This window comes from Rhea pennata, chromosome 4 (assembly GCF_028389875.1).
Source record: "Rhea pennata isolate bPtePen1 chromosome 4, bPtePen1.pri, whole genome shotgun sequence".
Lineage (NCBI taxonomy): Eukaryota > Metazoa > Chordata > Aves > Rheiformes > Rheidae > Rhea > Rhea pennata.
The window spans coordinates 66,520,160-66,534,650 of record NC_084666.1 but is presented as its reverse complement, the minus strand read 5'-3'; the positions used below and the strand labels follow the sequence as shown (position 1 = coordinate 66,534,650).

Genomic DNA, 14,491 nt, shown 5'->3' with positions numbered 1-14,491 from the left:
GGGCAAAAAAAAAAAAAAAAAAGAAGAAGAAGAAGAAGAAAGACTGGGCCAATGATCTGGGCTCTGTGGCACATGATAAACCATTTATCTGTTTCAAAAGGATCCCCTGCAAAACAGCTCAAGGCATCACATTTCTGTCCGTGCTGGGACAGCTGGTTATCGTGCCTACAGGTGTAACAGGTGTACAAGAACTGCAAGCACATCACTTTCAACAGCAGTTCTTTGGGGGCAGCAATCTCTTATTGTGTCTAAATAGAGAAAGATCAAAGAAAAGCAAATGCAGAATCTGCTGCATTCACAAGCGCCATGTGATCTTAAAGAAACACAAAGACAGGATTCAACCTACTGTTCAGTTCCATTCTCTTGTCTCTCTGGAAAAAGAAACAAAGTTAGTATCATTTTGACTGCTAGAACTCAGTTAAGTAAAACATTTAGACACAGCTATTGCTGTCTCCAGCAGAAGACATGGTGCGATTCCATGGTATTGCATTAAGTACTTTAACACAGTCAATCAGTAGGAATGGTAACTGGTACTTTTCTGGTTCCTTTTCTCAACAGAACACCATGTTAGCTTTGTAAGTGAACTGATACTGTTCAATCCAGTATTTCTGGAACCTAAGGAGAAAGATGTGTGGCTTGTGAAGAGCATAGCAGAAATAATTATTGCTCCCAGTTTTCAGACCAAGGTTCTTAAACTGGCAGTTAAGTGTCCAGTTTTCATCTTTGGCCTAGCTCTTGGAAATTTGGGAATGGAGTCTAGATTAGCAGTCCTTGAGCAAAGACTGTGCAGCAAAGGGCCTGCTAATTGCTCACCAACCACGGTTGTCACGGTTTGAAGGTTTCCCAGTTGTAGCCTGTCATCCCAACCAACAAGAAATGCATTTCTCCTCCAGAATGAATCATATACTGAACATATTTTATTCTAACGTGCAAGTGCGGACAGATGGATGGGGTTAGGGGGTTGTATCAGAGACATAGAGCTAATTTGTGTTCTACTGCACCAGTCATAGTGCTTTCAGTCTGCAGGGGAAGCAAACCAGATAGACCTGAGCAAATCCTGGGGAAAAAAAAAAAAGAAAAAAAAAAAAAGAAGAAAAAAAAAAATAAAAGGACCACAGATGTCTACTGTAGTTTCCAAGCAAATTTACTAGTTCTCTGTGTGCTGGCATTTGTATGTGATGGGGGCCTGGCAAAGAAACTTTCTTCAACCAATATCTTTACCTCTTGATTCTGAATATTCAGTAATTTTCTAAGCAGGGATCAATATCCTGTTTTTATTTGGTTCTGCATGTCATTTGCTAAATTGTTTGTGACATGCAATTTTGCTTGAGCTACAGCTTCAATACCCTGTGAGTTTATATTCCCAAGGCCCGGAAATTTCACAGTTAAGGTTCTGCAGAGATCTCTTAACTAATGTCATCTCATAGGGAGAGAAAAAACACAGTCTGGATTCAGATATACATATTAATTTAATGGAGAATTACATTTGCCTATGGCCCACTCTGGCAACTCTGTAGAATACTTGGCAAATAGAATTTAATGGTGTTATATCATCTCCATTATGTTAAGTATTTCACAGACAGGCAGGTACTGGCTTTGGCTGATCTGTCAAAATGACTGTCTATTTATAAAAATAGTGTCTGTTCGGGGATTTTGTGCCCATGTGTATACTATAACTGGAAAATAATATACATATATAAATACTACAAATATTGAATATTTCCTAAAAGAAAGCATTGATTTTCCTTTGCCTGCATTTGGAGCAGATATGAAATGAATACAGGTGATTTTCTTAACAGTATCTCCAAACTTATTTTGCATCTTTGTTTTCCACTAAGTTAACTGATTGTGTTAGCACAGCTGTTTGTTAACACTTCGTACCTGCAAAAGGGGAAACAAAAAGCTTTAAGGCTTTATATGTTCTTCAAAAATTACAGACATTTTTACTCCCTCTATTCTTCACACTGATTTTGAAAATGAAGTGTTTCTTTCCTATTTTAGGCAAACACTTTTAAATCAGGAAGATTTCTTATCAGACTACAGCAACATCTATGGCTATGGCACTCTAAAAAATCCCAGAGATCTTTTAATAATAAAAAGCTTAGTGGTTCTCATTTCCCTTGTCCCCCCCACACAGAGAAAGCAAAATACCTGGTGTTTTCTTCTGGCACATTCTGTACAAAGCCACCAGAGAGAAGACAGAAAGGGTGATTACTATCAAGGTGATCACAATTGGCAAGATAACACCTGAAAAAGAGGGCGAATATCATTTTGCCTGCTGCCTCTTGCTTGCATTACTAACCTGCACATGCACTCACATGCACAAATTCAAGAAGAATCTCTAGCTTCTCCTTCCATAGCAACTTCATCAAACTATGAATTTCTCAGGAGCTGGATAATTTGTTGCTCCTGTTATTCCTCACACACCCACTGAGTGTCAGGCTTGCAGTCTTTTTGAAGGGAAGATTTAGGCCCCTTCCCTCCCCCATCCTTAGTCATTCCCCAGCCTGGCATCCCCGGCAGACGCACAGCCCTTCAGAGCCAACTTGCAGCTATGTTTCTGTAGGAGAGTAAGGTTTTAACATCTTCCCTGGTGGGAACACTGTAATCTTGATCAAAATATTCATGATTCACTCCAGTGTCAATGGCCCCCAAAGGTTTTACAAAACAGGAGCAAATTGTGTTTCAGGAGCAAATTCTTGCTGCATGTGACTTTTTTTTTTGGGGGGGGGGGACAAGACTCATCTGAAATTCAGTGACTAAAGTAATTATTTTTCTTTTAACATTGTAAGCACCAAAAGACACCAAGGAATTACATAATTTAGCGACATTCCCCACAGCACTTATAACCAGGGATAGAAAATGCAAGCTCTCTTTTTTAAATGAGGACATTTCTTTCCTTTTATTATTTCCCACCATCTGCCATTTCCTGACAGGTGTTTCCCAGCCAAGAAATAAAAAGGAAAGAATTATGTAATGAAGAGAAGCTTTGCTGGGGGAAACATACAGACCCAGTTTCTCTCCATTTATCTCTCTCTCTCTTTCTCTCTCTCTTTTTTTTTTTCTTTTTTTTTTGGCAGCACCCTGCCACATGCAAATTTAGCAGGCTCTAGCCTGCTGGCTTGTAAGGGTGGCTCTGCCCTGGGCCCAGGGGCTACAGGCCAGGGACTGCATATTTCCTTATATTTCCTTGTGTCTTCTCTCTCAGGAGATGACTGTTCAGATTTTTTCCAGTTGTATCACTTTGACCTCAGTCCTTAGGAATAATTAAGCTGTTCTCCAGTGAGAATGGTATCAACTTGTTAAGCTCTGTTTCTCTTTGAGAGGAGTTTTATTACAGACATTTAAAATGGGTTTGTAATAAAGTCTACGCTCTGGTAAAGACCAAGATAAAACTGCCAGTTTTATTTCTCTGCTACTCTGATCACTCACCTAGAGCCAAACAGATCTACTGAAAACTCAAGAGATGGACAATAAAGTAGGAACACTCACTAGAATAATGGATGGTATCCTCTGGCATTTTCTCTTCTCCAGAGCTGCTTCCAGGACTGCTAAAACCTAGATTTGCAGAAGAAACATTGCCTGCTAGGTTAACGTATTATTGTCAGAGCTCATCTTCCCCTCTCTTTCCTTACCCTTCCCATACAGTTGTTGTGTTCTGAATTCTGTAGCCATTGTGTGCTCCAGTGATAAACATGTTCTTAATAATACCTGAATAGTTTGGCAAGCAGATAGAAAAGTTTATTTAGTGTGACCTAGGAGAAAAAAGCACTTCATATGGATTGTCTTCCCTAGGACCATCTGCTTACTTACCTACAGAGCATGAACTACAAACTTTTTCAATTTTAGGAGGTTAAGATACTGTTTGACTTTAGAGAGATCTCTTGACGCACAAATAAATAAGCAAGAGAGTGAACATTAGACCTGCCTCCAAAAGAAGAAACATCAAAATAATTCACTCACTATTAATAGTAAAAAATGCTAATAGTAAACAAAGACATTCAGAGGTGAAATTTTTTTGAGAGTCAAGTGTTATGAAAGCATGTGTATGCTCTTTGCCATGGTTGGAGACAGCAATGATTGTTGGGAGCCTCTGGGACTTTTTTAAGGCAAGATTTTACAGAATGTGTTTCTCTCTTTATATGCCAATTTGAATTTCAGTCAGGTTTATCACTTTATCACAAGATGTTTATCACTTTGTTCCAAATAGTCTGAATAAAAACAGAATCACTGAACTGCAAGAGAGCAAAAGGAAAAAGCAAACTTCTGTGCTTCCCTAGTAACATTACATACACACAAGATTATATTCCATATTGAAAGGAGGCTTGAGTATACCTGTGTTTACTACCATTGAAAAAGCCAATCATTAACTGCATAAATAGATAGCTAGATGCCTAGCATCAACATCATAATGTAAGGCCAAACATTTCTGTTGCTCATTATAATAACAAATGTGGCTCTAAACAATAGTGCCTTGGGAAGAAGGTCTGTTAAATGGAGATAGTAGCAGAGAGTATAGCTCTTTTTGTATATGAGTAATTATAACATGGATGCACCCACTGAGGCTCTGTCCCAGTCACTGATCTGTTGGTCGGGTGTACAGATAGATATGCCCTGTGCACTTGTAGGGATGCACAGTTCTTCTCCAAAGAACAGAAGAAAGTACAACTTGATGGGTGAAAACTGAGTCATGAAATTAACTGAATCATTCAAATCAATTTCCAGGGCCATTCTGAGAGCCAGGATTCAATTCTCTACTGGGAAGCTTCTGAATTACAGGCCTATCATTTTTATGGAAGCCTTTGCACAGGCAGTACTTGTAATTCTAGTCTACTGAATTATTGTTAACAAACAATGCCAAGCCAATACTCCTCTGCTTGCTGCACAAATTCTAAACTCAGGTCCAGTATCAATGAATGTTTTGGAGACTCTTTTTTTCTCCATTCTTCTCCTTTCACCCCTATTTCCATTCTCACAACATACATGTCCATTCAAATATGTAATGTATGCAGATATGTCACTTGACACAAGAGGAGTAAAGCAGAGGAGATCCAGGGGCTAGTTTCTTCACAGGTTTGCTGGATATGCAAGTACACTGGATTTTCCAGATAACTAGAAGCCACATTCTGCTTAAAATGCAACATGGATGGTACTGCAAAGGTAAGGATTTGTGAGGACTGTGTTCTAATATTTGTTATGCTGTTGTGCAGCCATTTGAATTTTGGGCAGGTTGTTTGTCTTCTCTGTTTTGTTTCCTTTTTTTTGGGGGTGGGTATTCTGGTGTAAGTTTGTGAAACCTCTTGGGGAGAAATAATCACTTACTATGTGTTTGCAAGGTGCCAAACCAATACAGTTTTAGCTGAGACCTTCTGATGCTGTAGTATAGGAAACAATCATTGTCTGAGCCCTTATCTCTGAAAAAGCACTATGTTTCTTTAAAGTAGAAGTCACCTCCCCTGTGGTGCCTATCTGCTGAGAGATGATAATGCAGGGATGGAACGTGTGAACCATCAGGAGGTGACATAAATAATTCTTATGCATTGATAATTCCATGTGATTGCTTCAGATTTCCCAGGGGAATACTACTGCCCCATTACCTTACCTGATACACTACAGGATATATAGGGCAAGCAGGCAATTATTGCAGCAATGACTTATCCTGGATACTGTTTGAAAATATCAATAGAAAAAAAAAATTACACCGAAAAACATGAATGTGTATCCTCTGTATTTGTCTAACAACTCCTCTGGGAAAAACTGAAGATTCAAATCCGCAGGTTATTTTCCTAGATCTCTCTATTAAATGTGAGTATTGCAGAAAAGAGGAATCCATATGTCAGTGTTTTAACTATATGAGACCATCAATAAGAAATACAATGGCTAAAAAGAAATACTATTGAATTAATAAAATGGATTAAGGAATTAAAACCTTTAATTCAGTTATCCACTTTATTAGTTAAAATTCTCTCACAAGCCAGCCCACCTATCTGTATTCTCTGGATCTGCAGAGTGAATCTGGAAGATATTTTCCAGCTATGGAATGATGTGGAATGTGAATAACAATTAATTAGAGTAATAGATTCATCGTGATAACAGGAGGGACAAACTGTTAGCAGCAGCAGCAGGAACTGCAGGGACCAGTACAGAGCAGACTGCTTCCTGATAAACCCAAAGAAAAGGAAATAGCACAATACTGGTTCAGTAGCACAGGAAACTGCTGCCTTACTCTGGGCAGTTCTTATTGCTTGTTCTAACTATAGCACAAGCAATGAGAGCCACCAGCAGGAACAAGCTCCTTGGTAAATACTGTACTTTTATATCAATTTCCCATTGCATGACGTGATTTGCTGGGCCTGATTTTTTTTTTTTTTTTTTTTTTTTTTTTTTTGCTCATGCTGTGTTATCTTTTCAATATTTTATGGTCCAACATGGCATTCAGTTGAGTTCACAGAAGTTTCTCATTGTTACAACTTAAGCATCACTCATCTACTTCTCAGTGTTACACTTCAATTCATTCTTCCCTTGGAGCCTCTTACTTCCCTCAGCATTTCCTTTCCTCAGTCTGCCTCCCTCTCACCTCAAGCCAGCCCTTTTAGTAAGTGTGCAAAGATCAAACCCTTCTGTGACTCTTACTTTTTGGTCCTGCTGTGGACTTCACAGGAAGGCCTGTAATAAAACAGAAGGAACAGCTTTCTTAGTAACTGTTTTAAGATTAGATGTCCTTGCTTATAGGGAGGAGAAAGCAAGGAGAGTTTTGAATATCATGCAAATTGGCAGACTCTAACAATGTGCTCTGTAACTGCACAATAAACACTGTCCTGGAACGGTGGCTGCCTATGGCTGCCCTGCTGACACTGTTCATGAGCTCAAAAAATCAGAGCTATCAAAGTCTGCAGAAGTCGCTTATAAACTGAACTAGAATCCAAAGCGCAGCCCACACTGGGTTGCTGTTCTACTCAAGAGGAGAAAATCCTGAATTAATTGATAACGTTCCTAAAAAATTTCTCCTGTCAAAACCAAATAGAAACTTTGGAGTGAACAGCTAGCATTTAATTGACAAATACTATGAGTGTTTTAATAAAAAAAATTCAGATTCCTGAGACACATCTTCAAGTGTCACAAAACCTTTTAAAAATGAATCTTCATTAATTATCTTAGTGTTCTTGGCTAGCAGACTGCTGAGCAGCAGGATTAAGAGGCATTGTTAATGAGGAAGCAATGGACCTTACATTACTCTCTGCATAATGCTTACTGGCCCACCACTGTCAGCTGCTCCGCTCACTTCAGATATTTTTGGTGCAGAACACTAATTCCTGCTTTTGTTAGTATGCTGCTGTATTCATGTGTCTAGACTGTAGCATGCTTGGAAATTAAGAAGGTTGTGAATATTTCACATTTGGAGGCCAGCCACAGACAACCATCACTCCCACTGTGATTTTTATTATGTTACATTAAATCTCTTCTATGACCGCTCTGTAGTCAAAGGAAGCTGGGCACTTAACTCATCCGTGTCTTTGAAAATATCCACCTGCGTGAACTGGCAGCAAAATATTTATCTGTTTGTACGAGACAGACTGTCTCTTGCCAGAGGCTAGTGACTGGCTCTCTGCCTGACTGTTGAGGTCTCTCACACTGGATTACTGAAGCTACCATGCAAAAAAAAAAAAAAAGGCAACCCCAAGGCTGTATGTCCTCAGCAGTTGCTTGCTATTCTGAGGTGTAAATCAGGGTGTTTGGGTGCTTCCTCTAGGTTGGATAGCACCATAAAAGCCCCATCGCTGCATCTTTTCAGTGTTTGCTTCTGTCAAGGTGACTGTGGGGAACATAGCTTAATTGATCTTATACTGAGAGCTCCTAGGAAGAACATGTCCGACTGCCACATCCTCTGCATCACAGCTGTGCCAGGTTGGGAGACAGCAAAGGTAATGCTGCAAAAGTCGCCATAACTCAGAGCAGGCATCAAGCATCTCCTCTGTGTGCCCAGGGTTACACAACTCCACATCAGACTAGTATGCCAGGGGAGTACAAATTCACTTTTATGCCTTTGCTGCACTTTCAGTGCTGTGAACTGATGCTCTGTACAAATACAGCTCCTGCAATAGGAGCTGTAATATGAGTTAAACACACTATTCTAATACTGTGAATATACTCTTTGAAAATTCGAATGGGTGCCATTGTGTTTCCGCCTCTCAACACACAATTAAAAACAGGAATCACTTGAGCCATTGGGGTCTAAATAACCATTTCTCCTAATGACACATGTGACAGAGCTTTAATTGCACTTTAATCAGAAGCATGCATGAAAAGCCTGTTCAAGTTGAAAAGTCAAGCACTCAGAAGTCTGCAGTGAGAACTCTTCTTGAACATACTAAATATTAGTAATACTAAGTACTCTGAAGGTACACTATATCTCATGCTGGCTTCCTAAAACTCAGTGGATATTTTTTACAAAAGCTTTTTTATCGTCTCAGCAATTCATCTGCAAAAAGTAGTGCCATCTTACTCATAGAGGAAATCTGTGATGATTCATTAGGTAATGCTTATAAGATGTTTAGGTAATATTAAATGACAAGATCTAAAGAAGAGCTTGAGAAAGTTAATAACTACTGTCAAAGAAGATTTGGAGTAACACACAGTACAGAAAGGAGGAGGACACATATAGTTTAGTGGTTATCACATCTGCTTTACATGCTAAAGGTTCTGGGTTCAAGCCCCAGTGGAACCAGCACCAGGAAATCTTTGGGAGATTGGACTAGATGATCTCCAGAGGTCCCTTCCAACCTTACTGATTCTGTGATGCCATTAAATCCAGCATTAAGGAACCCTTGAAATATGAAATGATTGCTCATTACTTGAATACTGCCTTTCCTGCAGTGGGGTTGCATGGAAATAGTGAGTGGGGTTGCATGGAAAAAATACAATGTGATCATGTAGGAATTGTTGATCAAGCAAACTGTAAAACTGTATGTGTGTGTGTGCCTGCCTGCCTGCCTGCCTGCATGCACATGCATAGTCATGGAGATGGGAGCAGACCTTGCCAAGTCTTAGGAGTCAGTCACTTTTCTACAAAACTTCAAGTCTTTTCTCTAAAGTCTGATGAGAGCTGAGCTTTCCTAGGGAAAGTTCTCAAGATTCTAACATGTTTTCCCTTGATTTCAGTATTGCAAACAAAGTGAACCACTTTGGCTGAAATCAGAATAAATAAATAAATAGAAAAAAAAATCTATCAGAACTGAGGCTGATATGCAATTTCAGCCCAAAGACTTAAGGTTTGTCAAAACTGTATGCAGGTGATGTTAGGAATGGGAAGTACCAGGTGACCTTTAGACTGTCAGTACCCATGGGCACATTCAGAATTCATGCTGCTATCTTGGCCAAACTTTTGCCACTTCAATAAACCCAGAAGGCAGAGTGAATCGCAGGTAGTAAACATGATAGCATGACTACAGTCCCTTTCCTGTAGTTCAGGGACTATAGAAGCCTCCTGTCTCCTCCTGACTCTTATTCTTAAAAACTACATGTGTCTATACACAATAGAACGACAAACATCTTACCCAAAGATACCTCATCTGGATTCTGTTAGAGGATGAAAACTTAAGTAGGCAATGAAGAAAAACTTTTTGCCCTTCCCTCTCTTCCCTCACTGTCTCCAGTATGCAAGCAAGCTGTTAGCTCACACTGTGCTCGATGATTGCTCAGCCCTGCTGCATAAACAAAGTGCACTTATCAAAGCAGGTGAGTAGGTGTTTTCAGTTTGCATTTTATAAATAATCATCCCGTGCCCTTCCTGGTAGTGGGGCAATGCACTACTGTTCTACAGAAAGAGAAAGACAGAAAGAAAAGCAGCATTTTGCTGCTAACGTATTTACTATAGTTGTACTAGCTGTCTGTTGGTAGCTTACCACATCTTTCAGGGCTGGGAGTTGGCGGGGGGGGGGGGGGGGGGGGACAGATGCTCTGCATAAATAATCTGGGAAGGTTTCCAGATTCATCATGAAAAGTGAGGTATACTACACTGACTGTGCTGAGTCCTTGTTGTGCAGTAAGGAAGACAAGGATAAAAAATTGGCAATGACTGTGGTTTGATTTGAAAATACCTGCCTGAGTCAATTTGGAGCTGTTCAGAAGCTTGACAGATGGAGAAAGAACTGGTAACTAACCTCTCCCTACTCTATCCTCAGAGGTCTGCTACCTAAACAGCCTTGATATCCTGCAGTTTGCTGCTTCTGTTTTTTGGAGGGCAGCCACATGAAACTGTGTTCACTGGCAAAACAAATGAATAAATTTGGCTGATTACTCAGAGGGGATACCGCAATATAAATCAAAGCAAAATTAAGAACCTTGAAAATCCCTCCTTATCCTAACCATGAGGTAGATCTATAACTGTATTAACTGAAGCTTTGCTACATTTTCCATGTCCCAAGCTCTTTGATTCTCACATGTTTCTTTTTGTGAGGACACTGAAGTAATTTTTACCTAATTTCACTATCCAGAGTTCTTACACAGTCTATGCATAGAAAGAGTCAAACCTAGCTTGACTTACTCATAAGAATTTTTCTGAGGAAGATGCCTCCTGCAAATCAAGTGAGTAGGATTTATAATTTGAGGAGTGCAATAAAGATATCAATAGATGCAGCAGGTTGATTCATTTGACAGTTTATTATAATAGATCATTTGATCTTAACAACCTGCTGGGTGAACTTACTCTAATACTGCTTTATGGATTTTTTGTTGTTTAGGTTGCAGTATGAAAAGATACAACAGCTGCTGTTTCTCAGATGTATGTAGACTCTGAGGGATCCATTAAATCTCCTATTTTTCATTAATTAAACAAAATGAGAAAATTAAGTTTTAGCAAGCATTCCTTTGTGGAGGCAGAGAATGAGTAGGAGGTATATTATACATGACAGACACAGCAAAAGCCGAAGAAGTACATGTGTCACAGGCAGGCACGTAGCTTGTCCTCTGCTAAAAACAGTCCTTATTCCCTTCTGTAGCCTGGCTGAGCACTATGCAGCCCCTCCTCTGGGGTTGGCTGGTTCGTCTTTTTAATACAGCAATACTGTTCTCTGATGTTTCTCCAAGTTCTTTCCAAGGCTCCCCCACTCGTTTCAGTTGCTCTCCAGCTCTCTGTGGTACTCCTCCCACACCCTGATATGGCTGGCTGGAAATTTCTCCTCAAAATCTGCTTTTCTTTTCATATTTCCCCAGCAAGAACAGAAATTTTCACAAAAATGGCATTTTTTTGTGTGAAAAATGGCCTCAAAATTAAATATATTACTTTGGATTGAGGTTAGCCAGCTGAAATATTTTGGTTGAACAAATCCAACAGAAATGTGCTGTTTTGAACCAATTTCACACTAATTTGTGTACCCCTGAGCTCCCACACAGAAGCTGTGCCTTCAGATTCCAAGCTCTACTATCCCTACAGGCTGCAGCGTGAGCCCCTTTTGCATACCAGCCTCTGCTCTGCTGAACAAAAAGGTATCCATATCTCTAGAGAAGTACCTGAACATGAAATTTTACAGAGCTGTAGAGGAAAAATCTAATCTCGGTGAGATATGCAGTATTTCTACTGGTCTTAGTGCAAATCCAAACAATTGGCTCCACACTTGCAATATTTTTAAAGTTATTAGAGTGCTGTCTGTGGCTTCCTCTGGCCCCAAGCAATTGCACATGTGAGGTGAAACTTGTTTAGAGTCAGCCAAATATTTTTAAGTCTTTAACTTGCACAAGGAGAAGGGAACAGTGATGGTCTAAAGGTGCCGCCATTACAGATAAGCTAGCTAACTCATCAAGGTGAGTAAAGGGATTTCTTGCATATTTAAGATGAAACAGAGAAGCCTGAGGCTATTTCTGTGAGGAGACAGGGAGGGTATAAAAGTGGAAGCCTTGGTGAGTTAGAAAGTGATTTTGAAACAGCAATTTTATGGGAACTCAAAGTACTGGCTGTGCCAAGGACCTAGACTGAGTGGCCCACGATAGATGGTCTCTTTCTTTCTCAGACAGGCAATTAGAGTCCTGGCTTCTTGGATAGTCCCTGAGCTAATGAAGATTTATTGGTTTTAGAGCAAAGTGAGCTTAGTTAGATGATGATTTTCACAAACAGACACATGGAAGGATGAAAAGCTTTCTGGGGAAATTTTAAATGTAGAATATAATTGTACAAATAATATAATAGGTAATTCAATACACATAACCCATAAGTGTATAGATATTACATATTCATTTTAACCCGGAGAATTTACCTGTGTGAGAAGGAAGAAACTTCCATAAAATATATTTTAAGTTACCGTGTTATTCCAACATAACAAGGGTAAGGTTTCCATACTGTGTGTGTCTGCTAAAAGACACTAAACATAATAGGATATTCAGGTGACTACAGCTCACAATATATGTATTATGGGGCACCAACTTATTGAAATAAAGATACCTAAATCAGTGGCACTGGATTAAAAATGAACAAAATTCAACATTTCTAAAATGCTTATTATTATTACAACTTTTTGTGCTCTGACTGTTTCAGTATGTACTGAGCATATGATATTACTGCTGTTTTATATCGAGTCCCATCCTCCATGAGAAAATCACAGTGCACACACATTTGCCATGCTTAGTTTAACCACCACAAAATGTTATGGAGGACTCATTCTTGTCTCCCATGCTTAGCTCCCACATACAGCAGTCTAGACAGTTGTACAGGGTCTTATCTCTCTTGGAGGATGCTGTGTGATAATAATTGGGATATACAAACAAAATCTGTGTCCTCATTGGGTTTAGATGAGAGCATATGTAGCTGAGAGCAAGCACTGAGTGAGGGCTCAAGAGATCTTTAGAAAACCTAAGTGATTTATTATTCTTCAAAATCTAGCAAAGCTAAGTTAGATAAAAGCATAATAAATTATCACTCTTATGACCTGGCATCTGCCTTTGCCACGAAGTTGCTTAGTGGATAAACATACCTGGCAAAACAATAAAGTTTGATGGGAGTTGAGAAGGATTGATATTTTTTGACCTTGCATGTGACCATGTTGTACTTTGAACAATGTCATTTAATTGGTAATATGCATTAGCTTGCCCTCCAGATTTATTAACAGTAATAAAAATTATAGCTGTTTTCCTCTGCTTTGCAGCCAGAGGATTTATCTCAATGACCGCCTCTGTCAGTGAATGTTACACAATGACCACATGCAGCATGTGTAAGGATTTCTATTATCTTCTATAATTTATATCCTCTTACAATGACATTGAATATCCAGACTGAATCTTCTGAAGTTTGCCCATCACCACTTGTAACGGCATAACTAGATGACATGGATTCAACATCACATCACTCACAAATAAGGAGAGGCTATTATTCCAGAACAATACATGACAAATGAAGAAGGGATTCAAAATTATTTGCATCTTTTCAACCATTTGGATAAGGAAATAGTATGTGTTTTCAAGACTTACTTGAGGTTTCAGGAGCAAAAGTTGTTTTTTGTTGAGCAGTTGTAGGAAGCAAGGAGGGTCCCTTGGTAGATGAAGCAGCCAAAGTCCCATTTTGTGCTGATTGTGTTTCATTTGCTTGTGTAGCTGGAAATGAGACAACCAGGTCAGATACACCTGAAGATTTCTCATCATGGAAGGGATCTCTAAACACAAACTTTTGCACTTTTAGTTCTTACTGCAGTTATTTTAGACTGAAACTTTAAATGTTAAAATTTAACTTTACACCAATTAAAAAAAATAAGAGCTCCCCTACCCCCCCAACATGTACAGGCTTGTAAAAGCAGTAACAGAAACCCTCTTGTCGCTCCCTTATCATAGGAGTGAGTCAGTAAAAGCGTGTGATAGGAGAATGAAGAGAAAACCAGGCTAGCAGTAATCCTTCATGCACTGAGACATTCAAACACAAATGTGCCTTACAAACTGTGCAAAATAATCAGGTGTGTGGGAGAAATGAGGAGGGAGGCAGCCAGTTTTCTCGTAACCCCCCAGAGAGCTGTTTTCCCATCGGGATCAAACGTTCTCCACGTCCTGTCAATCCTGGCAGCAGCCCAGCTCTAAGCACTCTGCTTGTGTTTAGGAGCTGTGAGAACAGATTGTTCTCGGGAACATGTGCTGTACGCTGTATATTTCTCAGTAGGGGATCAGGAGGGGAGGGGAGAGATGATCTCATTTTCATTTCATTTTTTAATTCAGTTTGGGTGAAATTCTTTCTGCTACTTACAGATAGCACCAGATATGACTTATGTCTTTATCTACAGTTTTGTGTGAAGCTTTTTACACTTATTTCAGGGGACTGCAGATCAGGCTTCATTCCTGATGTCAAGGGGTGAAGTGGACATGCTAAGGTACAAATTCTGTGTGCAAGTTTTCACCACTCCTGAGATGAGAAATGCAGCCTCACAGGGAAGGTTCCCTTAATTCCACTATACAACTATAAGAATAAATCCTAGCAACATAATTCTCTGCTGACTTGTGGCTTTGAAGTGGGACTTAAGCA

General features: G+C 39.5%; 1 protein-coding gene across 1 annotated transcript in view; it reads right to left on the bottom strand.

Annotated features, from left to right (window-relative positions):
• The window catches only part of EMCN (endomucin), a 54,196-nt gene that overhangs the window by 15,161 nt on the left and 24,544 nt on the right, over positions 1–14,491 (bottom strand). The window contains exons 5-9 of the mRNA XM_062574176.1: positions 13,456–13,578; positions 6,634–6,666; positions 3,493–3,558; positions 2,152–2,247; positions 347–371 (exon numbers count right to left, since the gene is read on the bottom strand). Coding sequence (XP_062430160.1) covers positions 347–371; positions 2,152–2,247; positions 3,493–3,558; positions 6,634–6,666; positions 13,456–13,578 — 343 coding nt within the window. The remainder of the gene's footprint in view (positions 1–346; positions 372–2,151; positions 2,248–3,492; positions 3,559–6,633; positions 6,667–13,455; positions 13,579–14,491) is intronic.